This window comes from Rana temporaria, chromosome 10, assembly GCF_905171775.1.
Source record: "Rana temporaria chromosome 10, aRanTem1.1, whole genome shotgun sequence".
Taxonomy (NCBI): Eukaryota; Metazoa; Chordata; class Amphibia; order Anura; family Ranidae; genus Rana; species Rana temporaria.
Genome location: NC_053498.1, coordinates 131,010,235 through 131,026,582, shown reverse-complemented (window position 1 = coordinate 131,026,582; position 16,348 = coordinate 131,010,235). Strand labels below are relative to the sequence as shown.

General features: G+C 46.0%; 2 protein-coding genes across 3 annotated transcripts in view; one reads left to right on the top strand and one right to left on the bottom strand.

Moving 5' to 3' along the window:
- The window catches only part of FOXJ3 (forkhead box J3), a 66,524-nt gene extending 58,911 nt beyond the window's left edge, over positions 1 to 7,613 (bottom strand). For both annotated transcript variants that reach the window (XM_040326275.1, XM_040326274.1), the window contains exon 1: positions 7,498 to 7,613. The gene's annotated coding sequence lies outside the window, so the exon portion shown is untranslated. The remainder of the gene's footprint in view (positions 1 to 7,497) is intronic.
- A 6,378-nt stretch (positions 7,614 to 13,991) lies between these two features.
- Positions 13,992 to 16,348, top strand: part of RIMKLA (ribosomal modification protein rimK like family member A) — a 79,654-nt gene continuing 77,297 nt past the window's right edge. Inside the window, exon 1 of the mRNA XM_040326273.1 lies at positions 13,992 to 14,443. Within this exon, the coding sequence (XP_040182207.1) occupies positions 14,281 to 14,443 (163 nt within the window). The 5' untranslated portion in view covers positions 13,992 to 14,280. The remainder of the gene's footprint in view (positions 14,444 to 16,348) is intronic.

The following is a 16,348-nucleotide window of genomic DNA, read 5'->3' as shown; positions in this document are numbered from 1 at the left end:
ACTCCCTACCCCAATTTGTACAGCCATCTCCTACATTGTCGGCTTTTAGGCCATCCCTGAAAACTCAACTCTTCAGAGAAGCCTATCCTGCCTCCACCTAACAACTGTATTTCAAATTTCTCCATTAGCTCATCCCTCTCACTTATTGCCTTCTGCATCATTTGACCTTCTCTCTTAGATTGCAAGCTCCAACGACCAGGGCCCTCTGATTCCTCCTGTATTAAATTGTATTGTAACTGTACTGTCTTCCCTCATGTTGTAAAACACTGCACACAAACTGTTAACGCTATATAAATCTTGAATGATAATAATAAATATTATTATTATAAATGCATTCTGCAGGGCGGAAATGCTTCCTACGCGCCCCCCCCCCCCCCCCCCGGCAGAATAGAAAAGCGCAGCAGGAGGCATTCCCCACCCCATCAACACCGATTGTGATAATGGTATCATCTATGGCCAGCCTGTGTCTGACAAGGCGATTGTTGGCTTCCATGTAACCTCAAGTACATTTGCCTTCACCTAGCAAGCACAATGACCCCCCCCCTCCATCTGGAGGGAGACCAGTGAAAGTTTTTTCAGCGCCCAAAAGCTGCTCCAAAGATGCTGCTTGCAGGACTCAGTGTGAAAGGGTCCATTGAGATGCATGGAGAGCGTTTTAATAGCGCCATTTTTAACACTAAAACTCCGATGTCTCAGTAAGGAGAATCTATAAGTGTGAGGTCACAGGGTAGTACCGTGTGATGATGTCACCCCCCCACTGGCCAATCAAAAGGCAGAAAACTCAGCTCACGGAGAGATGACAGTGGCCAGTGAGGAATATCGCCACCACATCCTCGGAAGGTGGAAGCAAGTATATTGGGGGGGGGGGGGGGTGTTACTGATTGTAAACGTCTGTTTTTAAATTAGAATAACAAACATGTTATACTTACCTGTTCAGTGACCTCTTCTGGGGTCCCCCGCCTGCACTCTATGTGCCGCCTCCTCTTCTTCCAGTGCCCCCCATAGCAAACCATACTGCAAGCAAGTGGGCAGCAGGTGCAGGCATGGCAATGTACATGCAAGTTGCCGGTTTGCCTCCGGGGTTTGGGGTGCACTTGCACACGCCCCCTGCCCTGATTGGACACAGCAGGAGTTTGGCAGCTGATTTCAGCCAATGATTTTGGCTGAGACCTGCTGATCGACTGTATCCAATCACACACAGAGTTATGTTTACAAACACAGTGCCGTGAACAGCGATCTGTCTGTTTCTTCTCCCTGAAAAGCAGGGAGGAAAAACCAAGCAGATGGTAAAGTAAAAGCAGCACATAGTTAACTCCTTAATAGCCCCTCAATTATAACCCCTTCCTAGCCAGTGTATATATATTAGCACTGATCCAAAGGTGTCAAAAAAGTGTAATTTTTCTTTTAGCCCTTCCAAGGCCATCATCCTGGACTTTGATTGGTAATATCTGAATGATGGGAGCAGATGCAGGCATCATCCAGATATTCTTTTCAGCCGGCGATTCCCTAAACCATCGAAGCGGCTGTTTGGGCGCTTGATTATTTTAAAAGCGGTTGAAACACCCCCCCCACCGCAGTCTGGTTCTTCTACCAGCTCGCCCATGCGATCAGCAAGTCGGAGAAGGAATCTGCCGGTGATCTGCCGTGCTGGTTCCAGGTGTCCTGGAAGTTCCAGCGCATGCGCAAACTGATGCGCTGAGATGGTTCCAGCTATCGGGAAAGTTCCTTCAAGCACTGCGCAGGTGCAAACTTGCTGACGGAAATCCCCGAACGGCGGCTGGCATCCAGGGCGACGTGGATTTTGAGGTAAGTGGCCAGTCGGCCTCACGTCCTCGCTGCGCTCGGGCGGCTCGCTTCGCTCGCTAGGCCTCCTGGCTCTTTTTTTAACATCCTCCAATCCACGGGGATGTTAAAGAATGAGCCTGGATGCCGGGCGAGGTTCGGAGATTTCCGTCAGGAAGTTTGCGCCTGCGCAGTCAGTGAAGGAACTTCCCCCCACAGTGGATCATTGAGGACAAGTCACTGGCACCTGAAGTTTAGCACAGAAATTTCCGGTGACTAGATGGTCCCCGGCAGTCTCTATGACCTTCGGAGGCCCCAGGTGCAACATTATGACGTCACGCCCAGCCAAAGTAAACATTGCCGTGTTCTCAGCTGGAAAGGCTGAGATAGTATTTCTTTCCAGCCTTCCAGTCTTATAGACCCCACTTCTCTCCACAAAGAGGACCTGTCCTGCACCATTCCTATTACAAGGGATGTTTACAGTCCTTGTAATAAGAATAAAAGTGATGAAACTTTTTTTTTTTTTGTTTAAAGTGCCCCCATCCCTGCATGCTCGCTCTCAGAAGTGAACGCATACATACGTACGTTGCGCCCACCTATGTTGACGGCATTCATATCACAGATGTGTGGTATCGCCGCAAACTGAGCGAGTGCAATAATTCAAGACCTCCTCCGTGACTCTAAACGGGTGACCTGTAGAAAGGTTTAAAGCGTCGCCTATGGAGATTTTTAGGGACCAAGGTTTGGCGCCATTCCACAAGTGTGCGCAATTTCAAAGCCTGACATGTTAGGTATCTATTTACTCAGTGCAACTTCATCTTTCACATTATACAAAAAAAAAAGTCTTACTTCATTTCCCCCCCCCCCCCCCCCCCAAAGAAAACACGTTTAAACAATTACTGCACAAATACCATGACATAAAAAGTTGCAACGACTGCCATTTTATTCCCTAGGTGTCTACTAAAAAAAATATGTATTTTTTTTTAACCAGTGCCTATTTTGGCACTTCTCTCCTTCATGTAAAAATCACAATTTTTTTGCTAGAAAATTAATCAGAACCCCCAAACATTATATATTTTTTTTAGCAGACACCCTAGGGAATAAAATGGCGGTCATTGCAACTTTTTTACCCCTCGCACGGTATTTGCGCAAAATTTTTTTCAAACGCCTTTTTTTGGGGGGGGGGGGAAACGGTTTCATGAATTAAAAAAACAACAAAACAGTAACGTTAGCCCAATTTTTTTGTATAATGTGAAAGTTGATGTTACGCTGAGTAAATAGATACTGTATTTATTGGCGTATAACACTCACTTTTTTACCCTGAAAATAAAGGGTAAACTGTGCCTGCGTGTTATATGCAGGGGGCTGTGGAAGGTTTTTCTCCTGAAACTTCCCTCTTAAAGTTAGGGTGCGTGTTATACGACGATAAATACGGTACCTAACATGTCATGGAATGGCGCCAAACTTTGGTGCTTAAAAATCTCCATAGGTGACGCTTTAACATTTTTTACAGGTTACTATTTTCGAGTTACAGAGGAGGTCTAGTGCTAGAATTGTTGCACACGCTCTAACGCACGCGACGATACCTCACATGTGGCGTTTGAACAGCGTTTACATATGTGGGCAGGACTTGCATGCGTGTTCGCTTCTGCGCGTGAGATAACGGGGACAGGGGCGTTTTGAAAAAATAAACTAAAAATTATTTTACTTATTTTTACATTTTTTTTTTTGATCACTTTTATTCCTATTACAAAGGAATGTAAACATCCCTTGTAATAGGAATCAGTGTGACAGGTACTCTTTATGGAGAGATGTGGGGTCAATAAGACCCCGCATCTCTCCTCCAGGCTTACAAGCATGAAATCGGTGAAAAAATAAAATAAAAAAATAAATAAAAATAAAATCACCGATCACATGCCGACAGCCGCGATTGCGGCTTTGTTTACTTCCGGGTACGGGGTGCAACGTAATAACGCCGCGCCCGGGCCTCTGACGGTCATAGAGATGACTGGTGACCATCTGGTCACCAGTCATCTCTATGCTTTCCAGGCAGCGCCGACTGATTCGCTCTACGGGCCCCCGATGGCGGCGGGGGGAGGTCGTCCCCTCCCGCTGCCTATAAGAACGATCAAGCGGCGGAACCACCGCTTTGATCGTTCTTAACATGCACAGAATCGGCGGCTGAAGACGGCGATATCTGAATGATGCCTGTAGCTGCACCCATCATTCAGATACAGGGCTCGACAAATCCCAGGTCGCCATGGCGCCATCTGGTGGTGAGTCGTTGGTATTACAAGTTATTACCACCAGATGTGTGAGCTGGCGCCATCTGGTGGTGAGCCGTTGGTATTACAAGTTAAGCATTACAAGTTAAACAGCAATTCTAATGTAATTTTTCACTATTTTCACTGCCATCTTCTTCCCTCTAATTAGAACCCCCAAACATTATATATATTTTTTATCCTAACACCCTAGAGAATAAAATGGCGATCGTTGCAATACTTTGTCACGCCGTATTTGCGCATCGGTCTTACAAGTGCACTTTTTTTGGGAAAAAATGACACTTTTTTTAATTAAAAAAATAAGACAACAGTAAAGTTATCCCCATTTTTTTTAATATTATGAAAGATAATGTTACACCGAGTAAATTCACACCCAACATGTCACGCTTCAAAATTGCGTCCGCTCGTGGAATGCCGACAAACTTTTACCCTTTAAAATCTTCATAGGCGACGTTTAAAAAAAAAATCTACAGGTTGCATGTTTTGAGTTAGAGGAGGTCTAGGGCTAGAATTATTGCGCTCGCTCGAACGATCGCGGCGATACCTCACATGTGTGGTTTGAACACCATTTACATACGCGGTCGCTGCTCGCGTATGTGTTCGCTTCTGCGCGCAAGCTCGTCGGGACGGGGCGCGTTTTCTGGCTCCTAACTTTTTTAGCTGGCTCGTAGATTCCAAGCAAATTTGTCAAACCCTGCCCTAGGGCAGGGGTCTCCAAACTTTTCAAACAAAGGGCCACTTTATTGTCCTTCAGACTTTAGGAGGGCCGGATTGTGGCCAGAAAATGTCCCGGGCTCAGCACCGGTGACAATAAATGTGTCCTTAGGGTTGGTGGTCAGTAGGAGTAGGGCTACTATCAGTAGGAGGAATAGTATCCCATCATTGATATCAGTAGAAGAAATAGTGCCCCCTTGTTGGTGTCAGTGGAAGGAATATTGCCTCATATCAGTTGGAGGAATAGTGCCCCAAGGGCCACATAAAGGCTAGCAAAGGGCCACATCTGGCCCTCGGGCCGCAGTTTGGAGACCCCTGCCCTAGGGTATATATAAATATTTTAATGTTTGGGGGTTCTGAGCAATTTTCTAGCAGAAAAATAAAAAATGATGATTTTTACTTGTATGAGAGAAGTGGCAGGATAGGCTCGGGATGGAAGCAGTTAAATAAAAAAAAATTATTGATTTCTGAATGTGATATGTAGCAGATTCATCCTCCAATAGTAGATCCCTTCAGTTTGTTATTCTCAGTGGATTGGATATTTTGTTCCCCAATCATATAACTGCTTATTTATATTTACATTGCAAATAAGATATTCAACCAGAGATTGTATCCGATTAATCAATTAGTCTAAACAATAAATCACCCAACTAACCAATTATGAAAATAATCATTAGTCTCAGCTCTGGAATACAGACTTATATGACGGATGTGAATGTACAATGTATATGTAAAGCGCTGCGGAAATTGTCGGCGCTATACAAGTACCAAAATAATAATTATTTTTTTATTATTATTTTTTTATTAATAATAATAAAAAAATAATAATAAAAAAATTATTATTATTATTATTATTGCAGAAAACAATAAATACTGAATGATCTTCCAGCCCCATTCAGACCAGCAAACTAGTGTTCGCGCTCGCAATTTTAAAAATTGCGATTTAGCCCCCCGTTCACACTGGTGTGACTTGCCATGCGATTTGACAGCTCCAACTCGCGCCCTATTTTTGGCAATCGGTGCATTCTTTACTTTGTGGTGCCGATTAAAAAAAAAAAAGAAATTAATAATACACGGCTCCTGCACTACCTTTGCCGATTTTCAGGTGCGACTTGGATATCAGCGCATGAAGTCGCACAGATGTCAGCCAAGTCGCACCTGAAGTCACCGACCGGCAGCTTCGAAAATCGCGCGACGTCAAGCGCGGACGCACGATGTCAAATTCGATGTAAGGGGGCGGAGCTTACACAGAAATAGGAGTCATGCACAGTGCAACCTATTCGCTTTATCAGGCTGCCCTATGCACACAATTCGATGTGAGGGGGCGGAGCTTACACAGAAATAGGAGTCATGCACAGTGCAACCTATTCGCTTTATCAGGCTGCCCTATGCACACAATTCGATGTGAGGGGGCGGAGCTTACACAGAAAGAGGAGTCATGCACAGTGCAACCTATTCGCTTTATCGGGCTTCCCTATGCGCGTCTGTCGCCTCAAAACACACTCCCCGCTCTTTTTTTTGGGGACGAGCTTCACGTGAATTTTTAGCCGTGTGTTGCAATCGCACCGCGTCTGAGGGTGACACTAGGAACAAAAGCACCCTGTGCGTTCCGCCGCGATTTCGAACCGCCTTTTATGAACGAGGCCTGAAAGTGAGGCCCTAACGTTAACGGCACCCCAAACGCAGGAAGCCAAGGGGCCCCCCCCTTGGCTTCCAGCATTTGGGGTACCGCTAATGGGGGGGGTGTTGATGGAATCTGAGGCCATGTTCACATCTTGAGTGAAAGAAGAGCGCGGGGGGGGAAAAAGCGCAAGACGTGAACATGGCCTCCAATTCCACCCCCCCCCCATTAGCGGGACCCCAAATGCAGAAAGCCAAGGCCCCCCCCCCCTTGGCTTCATGCATTTGGGGTCCCGCTAATGGGGGGGTGGGTGTTGATGGAATCTGAGGCCATGTTCACGTCTTGCGCTTTTTTCCCCCGCGCTCTTTTTTTGCTCAACTTTTCCCTTGGCGCGCGTATAGGAGCGTTTTGACACGTTCCATTTTTCCCCCCGCATTTGTCCTACAATTTTTGCGTGCGGCAAAACACACACAAATCGGAACATGGCTAAAACGCTCCCATGGGCCGCTCTATGCGCGTCGTAGGAGAAGCATGCAACAGAAACGCGTGAAAAAATACCCACGTCGCAAGACATGGGTGTGGCCTCAGATCCACCAATGCAGTGTAATGGGAGGAGCTCCTGATCTGTATACAATGTGTACTATAGAGAGGAAGAAGGAGATTGTACAATCAGATTGTATGGTGGGTGACACCCCTGGAATGCAGCTCCCCCTGTGGCTGGGAGAGGCGTTGCACCCACTGTACCCCTCACTATAGGGCCCCCACCCCCCATGTCACCTCAGGGGCCCCACACTCCCCCACCAGCCGGGCTCTGATAGGCCATGCTGGGATTTGTGGTTCCTCAGCAGCTGGAGGGGGCCCAGCGCAGTGAGGAGACGTGTGAGGACACAGGGGGGCCCTCAGCTCACCCCCTCTCCTGGGCAGCCAGGCGCCTCCACACACCTCCCCGGTAACAGTGGGGGGGGGGGGGCAGCCTCGGGCCCCAGCCAGGCGCTTCTATTCCACAGCGGCGGCCATCACAGTCCGGCCCGGGTCCCCTTCACCTCCCCCTTCCCCGGGCCGCTCCCGCCCGCCATACAACCCGGCCCGCCAGCTCACCTGATCGCCCGCTCCGTGCGGTCCCGACGTGTCGGCCAGGAGAGGAACAAATGCAGAGGAGCGCCGAGACTACAACTCCCGGCATGCCTCGCCCGCAGACACCGGAAGAAGGTGGGAGAGGGTTCAACACGTCACAACTTTATTGACATTGACAGCGAACAGAGAGGCTTAGGGTTCCACTCTACATGGACTGTGCTTCCTCTCTGCTCCTCTGCTGTACATATCTATGTTTTTCTGGATATATTTTACATCTTTTTTTTTTTTTTTAAATACCTTTATATGGTCATAAATAAGGGGGCATTCCCTCCAATCTAGGGCCCAGTCCCAAGTGCAACCTTTGTGATCATGGTAATTACACCACTGATGTCAGTAGTTTTTAATTTTATTTATTTTTTACAATTTTTTTATTTGCATTTTTGCTTTTTTATTTTTTACAACCTTGTTTTTTTTTTTATTATTTTTTAACCACCTTTTTTTCTTTTGCTAGAAAATTACTTACAAATTCCAAACATTATATATTGTAATTATTTGTATTTTTTACAATTTTATTCTTTTATTATTTTTTAACCACCTCAATACCGGGCCAATTCTGACACTTCTCACATACATGTAAAAATCTCCCCAGAGCATATCTTATTTTTATAACAGTGGGAAGGTCAATCCTCCTTACATTAATAGTCAGCGGAGAGGTCACTCCTTACATTGGTAGTCAGCGGAGAGGTCAATCCTTACATTGGTAGTCAGCGGGGAGGTCACTCCTTACATTGGTAGTCAGTGGCGAGGTCACTCCTTACATTGGTAGTCAGTGGAGAGGTCACTCCTTACATTGGTAGTCAGTGGGGAGGTCACTCCTTACATTGGTTGTCAGTGGAGGGGTCACTCCTTACATTGGTAGTCAGTGGAGAGGTCACTCCTTACATTGGTAGTCAGTGGGGAGGTCACTCCTTACATTGGTAGTCAGTGGAGAGGTCACTCCTTACATTGGTAGTCAGCGGAGAGGTCACTCCTCTTTACAAGAATTGTCAGTGGAGAGGTCACTCCTTACATTGGTAGTCAGAGGGGAGGTCACTCCTTACATTGGTAGTCAGTGGGGAGGTCACTCCTTACATTGGTAGTCAGTGGAGAGGTCACTCCTTACATTGGTAGTCAGTGGGGAGTACACTCCTTACATTGGTTGTCAGTGGAAAGGTCACTCCTTACATTGGTAGTCAGAGGGGAGGTCACTCCTTACATTGGTAGTCAGTAGGGAGGTCACTCCTTACATTGGTAGTCAGTGGGGAGGTCACTCCTTACATTGGTAGTCAGTAAGGAGGTCACTCCTTACATTGGTAGTCAGTGGAGAGTTCACTCCTTACATTGGTAGTCGGTGGGGAGGTCACTTCTTACATTGGTAGTCAGCGGAGAGGTCACTCCTTACATTGGTAGTCAGTGGGGAGGTCACTCCTTACATTGGTAGTCAGTGGAGAGGTCACTCCTTACATTGGTTGTCAGTGGGGAGGTCACTCCTTACATCTTACATTGGTAGTCAGTGGGGAGGTCACTCCTTACATTGGTAGTCAGTGGAGAGGTCACTCCTTACATTGGTAGTCAGTGGGGAGGTCACTCCTTACATTGGTAGTCAGTGGAGAGGTCACTCCTTACATTGGTAGTCAGTGGGGAGGTCACTCCTTACATTGGTAGTCAGTGGAGAGGTCACTCCTTACATTTGGTTGTCAGTGGGGAGGTCAATCCTTACATTGGTAGTCAGTGGGGAGGTCACTCCTTACATTGGTAGTCAGTGGAGAGGTCACTCCTTACATTGGTAGTCAGTGGAGAGGTCACTCCTTACATTGGTAGTCAGTGGAGGGGTCACTCCTTACATTTGGTTGTCAGTAGGGAGGTCACTCCTTACATTGGTAGTCAGCGGGGAGGTCACTCCTTACATTGGTAGTCAGTGGAGAGGTCACTCCTTACATTTGGTTGTCAGTGGGGAGGTCACTCCTTACATTTGGTTGTCAGTGGGGAGGTCAATCCTTACATTGGTAGTCAGTGGGGAGGTCACTCCTTACATTGGTAGTCAATGGAATGTGCCTTTTTTTCATTGGTAGTCAGTGGAGAGGTCACTCCTTACATTGGTAGTCAATGAAATGTGCCTTTTTTTCATTGGTAGTCAGTGACCCTTTACAGTGGTGTAACCACTTCAGCTCCGGAAGGTTTTACCCCCTTAATGATCAGGCCATTTTTTGCTATACGGCACTGCGTTACTTTAACACAAATACCATTGATGTCCTTTTTTCCCACAAATAGAGCTTTCTTTTGGTGGTATTTGATCACCTCTGTGGGTTTTATTTTTTGGGCTATAAACAAAAAAAGACCAACAATTTTAAAAATATATATATTTATTACTTTCTGCTATAAAACACATCCAATAAAAAAAAAAAAAAAAAAAGTCTTCATAAATTTAGGCCAATATGTATTGTGCTACATGCTTTTGGTAATTTGTTTTAGTAATGGTGGCGATCAGCGACTTATAGCGGGACTGCGATATTGCAGTTGACAGATCAGACACCTAACTGACACTTTTGACACTTTTTGGGGACCAGTAACACTAATACAGTGATCATTCCTAAAACATATGCACTGTCACTGTACAAATGACCCTGGCTCGGAAGGGGTTAACATCAGGGGCAATCAAAGGGTTAAATGTGTCCCTAGGGAGTGCTTTCTAACTGTGTGGGGGGTGCTTTAACTGTAGGAAAACAGTCTGGGCCGTCTTAATAGCATCATGAGCCCCTGGGCAAAGTAATGCATTGGGGCCCCACCAGCTTGCCCCAATCTACACACCTACTTTCAAGAAATAAAGTATAAATTGTTGATAGAATTAAACATATATTCATTAGTACTTTCAATAAAATCTATTTTACAAAAGAAAAACATTCCATTAATCAAAGACTAGTCAACCGAAAGGGCACAGTACAGGGGGGAATGCAGAAGGGCACAGTACAGGGGGGGGGTCAGGAGGGCACAATACAGTGGGATCAGGAGGGCACAGTACAGGGGGGGTCAGGAGGGCACAATACTGGAATCAGGAGGGCACAGTACAGGTTCTAGGACACTTCCCGGGACACGACCATATCGGGAAAGTTTAGTAAAAAGCATGACTGTCCCAGCAAATCCGGGACAGTTGGCAAGTATGATGAAATGCAAGATTATTGTGGGGCTCCCATGTACCTGGGGCCCCTGGGCAGTGCCCAGGAGTGCCCTTGCATTAAGATGGCCCTGAAGGCAGTGATCTATGTTCCTGCTTAGCAGAAACACAGGATCTCTATCTTCCCTCGTCACAGAATGGCGATCTGCCTTGTTTACATAGGAAGGCCGCCGCTCTGGCTCTCTCGGAAATTATTGTCGGGTCTCAACGGAGCAGGACGCCTGGCTGTGCCACGTGTGCAAGCTGCAGACCTGAAAGAACGAAATTGCATACCTGTACATGATTTCGCACAGAAGAGCCGCTGCCCCACAGTATATGTACGCGAGAAATGCTCCCTTAGATTAGTGGGCAATGGGAGAAGAATCCCCTTACATTAGTGGGCAATGGGAGAAGAATCCCCTTACATTAGTGGGCAATGGGAGAAGAATCCCCTTACATTAGTGGGCAATGGGAGAAGAATCCCCTTACATTAGTGGGCAATGGGAGAAGGATCCCCTTACATTAGTGGGCAATGGGAGAAGAATCCCCTTACATTAGTGGGCAATGGGAGAAGAATCCCCTTACATTAGTGGGCAATGGGAGAAGAATCCCCTTACATTAGTGGGCAATGGGAGAAGAATCCCCTTACATTAGTGGGCAATGGGAGAAGGATCCCCTTACATTCGTGGGCAATGGGAGAAGGATCCCCTTACATTAGTGGGCAATGGGAGAAGAATCCCCTTACATTAGTGGGCAATGGGAGAAGGATCCCCTTACATTCGTGGGCAATGGGAGAAGAATCCCCTTACATTAGTGGGCAATGGGAGAAGAATCCCCTTACATTAGTGGGCAATGGGAGAAGAAACCCCTTACATTAGTGGGCAATGGGAGAAGAACCCCCTTACATTAGTGGGCAATGGGAGAAGGATCCCCTTACATTAGTGGGCAATGGGAGAAGGATCCCCTTACATTAGTGGGCAATGGGAGAAGAATCCCCTTACATTAGTGGGCAATGGGAGAAGGATCCCCTTACATTAGTGGGCAATGGGAGAAAGATCCCCTTACATTAGTGGGCAATGGGAGAAGGATCCCCTTACATTAGTGGGCAATGGGAGAAGGATCCCCTTACATTAGTGGGCAATGGGAGAAAGATCCCCTTACATTAGTGGGCAATGGGAAAAGAACCCATAAGGAAACAAGAAGCAGGCAATGGCTTCATAGATTCATAAATTAGGTAGGTACAGTAAGCGAGGGGGCGAGGGCTCTGCTAACTCCAACAAAGCAACATCTATGCTAGACGTGACCTGATCAGTGTCAGTGGTGTGGTCTCGTCACATGGAGACTGTCATAAGAACCTCCCAACAATGATGATTACTAGAAGGCTGTAATAATGCCCCCCCTCCCAATCATTAGAGGTCAGTGGCAGGCTGTAACCCCCCCCCCAGGATTGGTGGTCAGTGGCCGGCTGTAAACACCCTCCCCCCCAAGATTGGTGGTCAGTGGAAGGATGTAAACTCCCCCCAGGATAGGTGGTCGTGGCAGGCTGCTGTAAACCCCCTCCCCCGGTATTGGGGGTCAGTAGCAGGCTGTAAACCCCCTCCCCTCAGGATTGGTGGTCAGTGGCTGGCTTAAAACCCCCTCCCCCCAGTATTGGTGGTCGTGGCTGGCTGTAAACCCCCAGGATTGATGGTCGGTGGCAGGCTGTAGCCCCCTCCCCCCAGGATTGGTGGTCGGTGGCAGGCTTTAAACCCCTCCCCCCAGGGTAGGTGGTCGGTGGCAAACTGTAGCCCACTCCCTCCAGGATTGGTGGTCGTGGCAGGCTGTAAACTCCCTCCCCCCAGGATTGGTGGTCAATGGCAGACTGTAAACCCCATCCCCCCAGGATTGGTGGTTGGTGACAGGCTGTAAACCCCCTCCCCAGTATTGGGGGTCAGTGGCAGGCTGTAGCCCCCTACCCCCAGTGATGGTGGTGAGTGGTTTACTTACCTGATCACTCGCTCCTGCGCTGCTTCGCCCCATCCTCCCCCATTTACCCCCCATTTTCCTCCATTCTCCCCCCATTCACCCCTGTTCTTCCTCCATCCTCCCCCTATTCTTCCTTCATCCTCCCCCCATTCTTCCCCCATCCTTCCTTCATCCTCCCCCCATTCTTCCCCCATCCTTCTCCCATCCTCCCCCCAATTACCCCCCATCCTTCCCCCATTCTTCCCACATCCTCCCCCCAATCTTTCCCCATCCTCCCCCATCCTTCCCCCATTCTCCCTCCATCCTCCCCCATTCTCCCCCCATTCTTTCCCGTTCTTCCCCCAACCTCCCCCCATTCTTCCCCCATTCTTCGCCCATCCTTCCCCCATCCTCCCCCCATTCTCCCCCATCCTTCCCCCATCCTCCCCCCATTCTCCCCCATTCTTCCCCCATCCTTCCCCCAATCTTTTCCCATTCTCCCCCATCCTCCCCCCATTCTTCCCCCATTCTTCCCCATTCTCTCCCATTCTTCCCCCATCCTCCCCCATCCTCCCCCCATTCTTCCCCAATCTCCCCCCATTCTTTCCCATTCTCCCCCCATTGTCCCCCCATCCTCCCCCCATTCTTCCCCATTCTCTCCCATTCTTCCCCCATCCTCCCCCCATTCTCCCCCCCATCCTTCCCCCATCCTCCCCTCATTCTTCCCCATCCTCCCCCCATTCTTCCCCCCATCCTCCCCCCATTCTTTCCTATTCTCCCCCATTCTCCCCCCATTCTTCCCAATCCTCCCCCCATCCTCCACCAGTCTTCCCCCATCCTCCCCCCACTCTTCCCCATTCTCATCCCATACTGCCCTCATTCTTCCCCATTCTCCCCCCATCCTCCACCAGTCTTCCCCCCAATCCTCCCCCCATTCTTCCCGTGTCCCCTCCTCTGCCCATCTCATTGTCGGGTCATTGCAGAGAAGCGCTCAGCTCTGGTACCCAGCGAGCGTCTCCATCCCCCCCTAGACTCTCATCCGAGCGCTCCGATTGGCCCACCCGCGGTAGTCTCCAAGACTGACATCCCTCCTCCACCATTGGCCGCTTCCTTCTCCGACCCTGTGATTGGCCGGCGCCACAGTCCCGCTCATCATTAGGAATAACCTTTCCCCTCTCTATGCAGCGCTGGCTTCCCCCGGGCTGCAGGTAATCTGATGATCCCGGTGCTGAGTGCTGGGAGGACGGTGATCCGTGAAGTGCAAATAACTGATAGAGAGCCAGCCAATAAACACACAGTGCTGGGGGGTCACCTCTGTCCCTGCTGCTGCTATAGTAAGGGGGGAGGGGAGGAGGGGGGGCTGGAATAAATGGGATCTGACATGGATTTTGCAGGGTCCGCCCATATTGATTGCATCAAGGGGTTTGCCCACAGAATGCTGTATTATGTAGGGGAGTCGGTGATCACAGTCCCCTTGTGATGGCGCATGGCTGCTGGAGACTGGTTTAATGCAGCTGATTCTTTATTACAGTTAGCTGCCTGCTGCACCCAGGCCTTCCCAGGTCCCAGGCAACCACTGACCTTGCTGCATTTTGCTGCACAGCCCTTTTCCTTTTTATTTTATTTGTCATTTATTTTTTTGTTGTTGTTGCACTTGACTGCTTCCTTCCACCATGTGCTCCCAGCTGTGGCTGCTGACAAGCAGGGATATCCTGGAGGATTACCCACAGATGCGCATCCTGGAGGCGCTGAGGCAGCGGTGTAAAGACCAAGAGGTGGGCTTCAGTCTGGTGTTAATGGATCAGATCGCCCTCACTGTCATTGATGGCAAGCTGGGTAAGACCTGATTTTATTTTTATATTTTTTTACTAGTTTACTCCCCATCTGCATCCTTGTCATCTTGTATAGAACACATCAAACTCATATTCACAGCACAGGCAAGTTTACATGATATAGTCATTAAATGGAGTGGTACGTTAAAGATGTTTTAAAGACCCTTTACTATATATATATATAAAAGGGGGGATAAACATTTCTAGGGACATCCTGTATAGAACACAACAAACTCATATTCACAGCACAGGCAAGTTTAGAGTTAACATCCTTGCATGTTAAGTTGACTTATATATTTTTAAATGCACTTTTAAAAAAAATTGCGTAACATGATATAGTCATTAAATGGAGTGGTATGTTAAAGATGTTTTAAAGAGCCTTTAATATATATATATATATATATATATATATATATATATATATATATATATATATATATATATATATATATATATATATATATATATTAAAAAAAAGGGGGGATAAACATTTCTAGGGACATCCTGTATAGAACACATCAAACTCATATTCACAGCACAGGCAAGTTTAAAAAATTGCGCAACATGATATAGTCATTAAATGGAGTGGTACGTTAAAGATGTTTTAAAGACCCCTTATTATATATATATATATATATATATATATATATATATATATATATAAAAAAGGGGGGGTAAAAATGTCTAGGGACGTCCTGTATAGAACACATCAAACTCATATTCACAGCACAGGCAAGTTTAAAAAATTGCGCAACATGATATAGTCATTAAATGGAGTGGTACGTTAAAGATGTTTTAAAGACCCTTTAATATATATATATATATATATATATATATATATATATATATATATATATATATATATATATAAAAAAGGGGGGGTAAACATTTCTAGGGACATCCTGTATAGAACACATCAAACTCATATTCACAGCACAGGCAAGTTTATAGGTGAACAATCACACTTCAACATCATTTCCAGGGACACTTAGTACTGTTTTTTAAAAAAAAAAAATGTATAAGTGGCACTCACTGTTTTTTTTTGCTAGTTGAAGCATTGAGATACACAGAGATAAACATCCTTGCATGTTAAGTTGAATTGTACCTTTTTAATTTCACTTGTTTAAAAATTACTCAGAAAGGCAACATGGTATAGTCATTAAATGGAGTGGTGCTTTAAAGTCATTTTAAAGAGCTTTAAATATTTATATATATAAAAGAAATTAGGACTTCTAGCAAAAGTGAATAGTTTGGAGATGAAAAAAAAAAAATATATATATATATATATATATATATATATATATATATATATATATAGATATAGATATATATAGATATATATCTATATATATAAATATAGATATAGATATATATAATACATATATATATATATATGTATATATTTTTTTTTAATTTCCTAACTATTCACTTTTGCTAGAAGTCCTCATTTCTTTTATATATATATATATATATATATATATATATATATATATATATATATATATAAGAAATTAGGACTTCTAGCAAAAGTGAATAGTTAGGAAATGAAAAAAAGGTTAGCAAATGTGGATATATAGGAAATTAGGAAAGTTGGGAAATGAGGATGGCTAGGAAACGAGGATATATTGGAAAGGTGGAAAGTTGGGAAATGAGGATGGCTAGAAAAGGAGGATATAAGAGGAAACAAGGAAAGTTGGGAAATGAGGATGGTTAGGAAATGAAGATATTTAGGAAATGGGAAAAGTTAGCAAATGTGTATATATAGGAAATATGGAAAGTTGGGAAATGAGGATGGCTAGGAAACGAGGATATATAGGAAAGGTGGAAAGTTGGGAAATGAGGATGGCTAGAAAAGGAGGAAATTAGGAAAGTTGGGAAATGAGGATGGTTAGGAAATGAAGATATTTAG